General features: G+C 39.7%; 1 protein-coding gene across 1 annotated transcript; it reads left to right on the top strand.

Moving 5' to 3' along the window:
• The first annotated feature begins 1800 nt into the window (after positions 1–1800).
• On the top strand, positions 1801–4908 carry LOC117443914 (uncharacterized). The gene is made up of 4 exons (XM_034079725.2): positions 1801–2320; positions 3818–3964; positions 4062–4154; positions 4430–4908. The coding sequence occupies exons 1-4, from the start codon at positions 2273–2275 to the stop codon at positions 4817–4819; spliced, it is 678 nt and encodes a 225-aa protein (XP_033935616.1). The 5' UTR covers positions 1801–2272; the 3' UTR covers positions 4820–4908.
• Positions 4909–6017: the final 1109 nt, after the last annotated feature.

Raw genomic sequence — 6017 nt, 5'->3', positions numbered from 1 at the left:
GAACAATAAGGGATCAACAATCCTATAGAGGAATGGATGACAAACATGTTTGGGAAATGGAAAAGTGTAATAATGTCTCTTCTAGTTTCTATGGCTACTTTTATTGCCATTTTGGTGACCTGTGGTTGTTGTTGTGTGCCTTGTATCCGCTCATTGTGTGTTAGACTCATCAGTTCCACCCTTGAGGGAAAAGCTGCCTCTTCCCCTTCGTACCAAATGCCCTTGTTGGCTTACGCGTCAGAGGGGGAAGAGCACGATGACTCAGCCGACAAGGAGGAGTTTTTTAAACATATTTTGGTCTCCCTCCACTGTCATAAGAAGTTGTTATGGTGGACTGTTCCTAAAGGTTTAAAGTGCTCTAAATCCCAGCGACTGATGGATTTATATAAATGTTGGGGAACAGACAGTAGAAAAGAATGACAGTGGTTATGTTCCAAATGCTGTGTATAAGTCGATCTCTGAAGGTGAGATCAAAAAAGGGATTAAAGCAAACAGATATTGTTCTAAACTGTATTAAAGTAAACGGGTATTATCTTGAACTGTATTGAAGTGAACATGTATTATTTGGGACTGTTTTTAAGTAATCCTATATATATATATAAACCTTCTTACATACACTTTCCCAGACACCCTGACACACACACAATACACTCCCTGACCAACACACACACACACACACACACACACACACACACACACACACACACACACACACACACACACACACACACACACACACACACACACACACACACACACACACACACACACACACACACACACACACACACACACACACACACACACACACACACACACACACACACACACACACACACACACACACACACACACACACACACACACACACACACACACACACACACACACACTTCCTATTACCAAACACACACACATGTCCTTTTCAAGGTTCTTTTTGGGGCCAATATAATCTCAAATACTAATATATCTGTGTACAATGTTTGATACTAATATATCTGTGTACAATGTTTGATTGTTTGAGAGAATAGTTTGTGAGAAACCTTCCCTGGGAAATTAAAGTAGAATCAGAAACCCTGTTTCTGATTCTACTTTAATTGATTAATTGATTCGCTTTTCTAAAGTGCTGATGTTATTAGCATCTGGTGCTAGCTGCTCTAACGGAAGAAGAAGATGTTTCTCCAATGATGTGGAGGGAGAGTCCTCTCCAGTCAGACTGAGGCTGATAACTACAGCTCAGTGAGGTAAAGGACTCTGAGTGTTTAGATAGTTCACTTTAGTCTAAGTTATCTCAGTGGGTCTCAAACGTTTTGATCACAATTTATGTAAACACATATTTCCAAGGCACTCCTTTATAATTATTGGGATAAAACAGGTTTGAAATAATTCCAAAGTATACTATAGGACAGTAAACCAGACATATCATTTTAAACTGGAGAGATAAAAAAATATGCATAAATAAAATAATAAAATAAGATATGAATGAACAACAAAAATAAAATACGTTACATGTATTTGTTATTGGCTATGGTTCTCAGGTTACAGTTAGCAGTGAATATAAACAGACTGATTAATGTGAATATTACTGTAAACTAACCTGTGTAAAAGTTTCTCGGATAAATGTAATTTTTTGGTGGAAGAGCATGTATAATTGTTTTACCCTGCCCCTCAAAGAATCGGAATTGAGAACCGTTAAGAACCGGAATCGAAGAGTAGAATCGGAATCAGAATCGTGGAAATTCAAACGATACCCAACCCTACTCCTGAGTGATAATTGTTCCCAGGCTTTGTAGTCCTCTCCAGCAGGTGTGCGCTGGGCTTGCACAGGGATTGGAGAACGTCGGGCCCGGTGTGCTCCAATCAGTGTCCTCGGAAGTGGACCAGGAGATGACAGCCAATGACGTTGGGGCAACCACACAGCTCATTTACATAATCACACACACAGCTGCAGACAATCCCAGACAGGTTACCGAGCAGGCAGAAACAGCAGCCGTAACAGTGATCTACAGTGTTGTCATTCTTCTTTGAACAGCAAGACCGCTAACACCCTATTTCAACAATCACACTCCCTATAATTGACATAATTAATAGATAGTTTAGCTTCTCACCATCATTTGCTGTGGCCCACTGATGTTAACGATCGTAACTGAAAGACTGCCTGCCAAACGTAAACATTCAGCCACGTGACTTGCAAACTCTCCCGAGTTTTACACAAGACGGATCCTTTCTAGCCATAACCCTCCTCCAACACACACGAACGCTCACATGACCAATGAGGGCACGAGATAAGTGTGTGCACAGATGGAAGGCTGACAGGCAGGTAGGCCATCCAGTTATTTTAGCCGGGCCGGCTCAGATGATTGGTCGTGCTTTTTACAGCACTACTGCCTCCACAGATGATGTTTTTTAATGTAATTATTGTCAAAGCATTTAATATATTCATTGCTATCGGGATGTTAAGAGCATTCCATGGAATATAACAAAAAGTGTTTCTGAAATAAATTACATAGGCCTACCCCACCTTTAATAATAGTTATAACTTGGTTCAACTGTTATTTAATAGAGGTGTATACTATGGTAAATTATTTATTTATTTTGCCATTATGTCCTCCTGTTTCCTCTCCAACAGCATCAAAGCTGCCTCGTGATATATTGGACATACCATACCATATCATTTCTTTCTGATACTTTCGACATATAGGCTACTATATTTTTTTGACATGCTATAGTATGTTGTTTCTTCTGATATTTTTTACATGCTCTACTATGTTTTTATATGCATATTTTAACATTAGGATAGCGCAAATTCAACACACAATCATCTGACAGGTTAAAATGCATCGGAGTGCATTAAGAAAGTGCGGCAGAGAGCAGGAGTTTTCTTCATAAAAAGCTAAATTGTACAAAAATAGTTTTTTTAGCGACTTTAGCGATGTTGCTGAGGCATTGACAAGCAAGCATCCCTGCCTAAAGGAACCAGGGTATTTCAATGAGAGCTATGGATGGAAACAAAGGATGAACAAAGGATGAAGGTAAAAATGACCAACTACCGGACTCTACTCACACGGAACATCTGCAGAGCTCGCTGTGAATTAGTTGAAGACCAAGTCTCAAGAAGAGTCCTACCCTGCAAAGAATTTAAAGAGAGCCAGGCGAGCTGAGGCCAACCATTTTCCATCCTTGGCGATTGGTGAGACTCCAGAAAGCATGGAGCAAGAGAGAATTTCCCTTTTGTCAGAACAACAGAAAAGAAACAACCGGCAATCAATAAAAGAAAAGATGGCGAAGACGTTTGGATACCGATGACAAGAAATAGTGCATCAGAGGTCAAGCATTGAAGCTATTTTCTCACAAAAGAGCCGCTCGAAAGTCCCTGTTCTCGAGCGGGGACTTTCGAGCGGGTAAAAAGGTTCGCATTAACTCATTTTAGTACCGGCTCTTTTTGGTGTGAACGCGATCATGAACTAAGTTCGCATGAACCTTTGTGGGAAAAGTACCGCAGTGTGAATGCGCCTCTTGATTGTAAGCCTGTAGTGGAGAAGAAATGAGGGTCCAACTAACTAACAACTATAGACAGCCTAGGCAAATATGTTGACGTTTTATTTTTAACATATATCACAATATAAGCTTTACATCTATGACTCTTTGTGTCTTTATTTGGTGGTGGTTTTCAATACATATGTGGATTAATTCATTTAAAAGTTACATTCATGCAAGCTGACTTAGAGCACTTTTAATGAAAACGTTGGCTCTTAAAAAATATGTGTATTATAAATTCTCAGTGTTTTTTGTGTTCTTTGCTGCTTATATTTTCTAGGTAAATGCTGAGTTCATGCGCATAACAACATTTCCATTGGAGACAAAGTTCTTGGACAAACACTCCACCAAACTACTGCAGGTCATCAGGAGCAGGGGAGGAGTTGTGAAACAGAAGACCACCGGGATCTTGCAGGTTTTAGATGAGGTATCTATGAATTTGTTTTTTATCTGTGGGATCAGTGGCTGAATAGTCCTTTTTTTTGCATTTGATTTAAAATATATATATAACTGTTCTTACTCAGACTGTGGACATCACCATCAGAAGAGAATGCATCCTCAAATCTCTAATGATCTACCTGGGTGAACCTGTTGACCATCTCTTCAAAGAATTCCAGGTAAGACCTCCCACTCACTCACAAGATGTTTGTTCATAAAAGAAAAATCACATATTTGTACTGAATGCAAATAACTGCTTGGTTAAAAAGCTAGTAATTTTGTATGACCTCCTGAGCTTTCCTCTTGGGCAACCATCTGACTAAACTGAGAACTTTCCTTTTTTCATCTATCCAGTATAATCTTGTTTTTTTTAAAGGTAGCTGTAAACTTGTGGAAACTTGAACTACACTCTGTGGTCCTCATCCATTTCCCTTTTTTTTTGCATGATATGCAGGAAGCTGAGGCTGGAGAACTGGAGCAGGCAACAATGGCAATCTTTGTCATTGGGAAAGAGGATCAGTTTCATCGACCCAAAGACGTCAAGGTTCTCATCGAAGGAACAGAGGTCCTCAGCGGCTTGCCCTCGGTTGCGACAGCTTTTGCCATGCTCTTCGGGCTCATATACGCACTGAACTTAAAATATCCTAAAGAACTGCAATCCACTTTTGAAGTTGTGCAAAAAGTCCTGATGGAGCTTGAGGGAAAAAAGATGAGCCCAAAAGTGAACAGCTGGGTTCTCAGTCTATTCACTTTTGGGCTCATCTTTTTGAGTTGCACTCACTCACTTGCAGTTACCATTGTTCTTATGGTAAGATTTTCTAAAACCAAGGTTTTATATAATTAAGATGTTAAGTACTTTTTGTCAAGTACTTTATAAGTAAAACATCAAAAAGTTTGTTTAAAAAATGTCTGTTTAAGATCAGGTAATGGCTGCCTCAGAGGCCAACCAAAGCTGGTTGTGTGAATAACTTGTTTTTCATTCAAATAAATAATTTGTTATTTGTCATTAAATGCTATATCATAACATTTTAAATTAGAATTGCTATACATTTCAGATACTGACAATTTACATTTTATATTTGAGACGTTTGATTTAGTTAAGAAATGGTTTTGAATTTAGTTTAATTATTTCAGGTTCAACTGGATGTTTTTTTTTCATTCAGTCAGTAACAACACACTTTTTTCATTTAGGACAACGTAAAATAATTGGTTTACTTCACCATCGGATAATAGTTTGCCTGGAGTTAAAATATACAGATTGATCTGAAGAAATGGACTTTCATTGAGTCAATGTAAAATATTTCGTGTGATCGATTACTCTAATTTTTTTTAGTTGATCCAATGTTTTACTTTTATCAGTGTGAGATTATTCCGGTTCCAATAGTGTATGGGATGAATTGATTTGATACAAGCAAGTCAGTGTTTCATTGTGTACTCTCAACTACAGTATATGGTCCGGACCCACCGGTGGGCCCATCAAGTGCAGCATTCACTGCATTCACTGTGGGGCCTCTCCCTCCTCTCTCTCAGGGGCCTCTCCCTCATTGGCCTCTTCCTGGTCTGTTGACTGTTGGTCAGGCTCATAGTCTGGATCGCTGTTGTCTTCCATTTCTGAGACATCGTCCTCTATCTCTGGTTCAATCTCCTCTTCATCTGGTTCAAAACATTTGTCCCGAGCCTCTCTGACAGAAAATCGCCTAATCGGTCGCCTACTCATTGTGTCAATGAGTCAAATTAAATAAAGTAAATTGTTTTGTCTGGAAGGTGTGGGGGGACATAAGCACAATGTGTGTGTGTGTGTGTGTGTGTGTGTGTGTGTGTGTGTGTGTGTGTGTGTGTGTGTGTGTGTGTGTGTGTGTGTGTGTGTGTGTGTGTGTGTGTGTGTGTGTGTGTGTGTGTGTGTGTGTGTGTGTGTGTGTGTGTGTGTGTGTGTGTGTGTGTGTCAGAGTTCTCCACAGTAGCTGCAGGGGTCACGACCCCATTACACAGGTCACACACACACTGACCCTCAATGGGGGAGTGTGTGAGAGAAAGTCCTCATC

The sequence above is a fragment of the Pseudochaenichthys georgianus genome, chromosome 3 (genome assembly GCF_902827115.2).
Source record: "Pseudochaenichthys georgianus chromosome 3, fPseGeo1.2, whole genome shotgun sequence".
Classification (NCBI taxonomy): domain Eukaryota; kingdom Metazoa; phylum Chordata; class Actinopteri; order Perciformes; family Channichthyidae; genus Pseudochaenichthys; species Pseudochaenichthys georgianus.
This window is presented reverse-complemented; position numbering and strand designations above follow the sequence as displayed.

What these genes read in the sequence shown, in the direction of transcription:
- LOC117443914 (XM_034079725.2), top strand. Translation starts at nt 2,273, where the DNA reads ATGAGGGCACGAGATAAGTGTGTGCACAGATGGAAGGCTGACAGGCAG. An exon ending in TCTTGCAGGTTTTAGATGAG is followed by an intron (nt 3,965 to 4,061) that starts GTATCTATGAAT and finishes GTTCTTACTCAG; the next exon opens with ACTGTGGACATCACCATCAG. An exon ending in ATCTCTTCAAAGAATTCCAG is followed by an intron (nt 4,155 to 4,429) that starts GTAAGACCTCCC and finishes CATGATATGCAG; the next exon opens with GAAGCTGAGGCTGGAGAACT.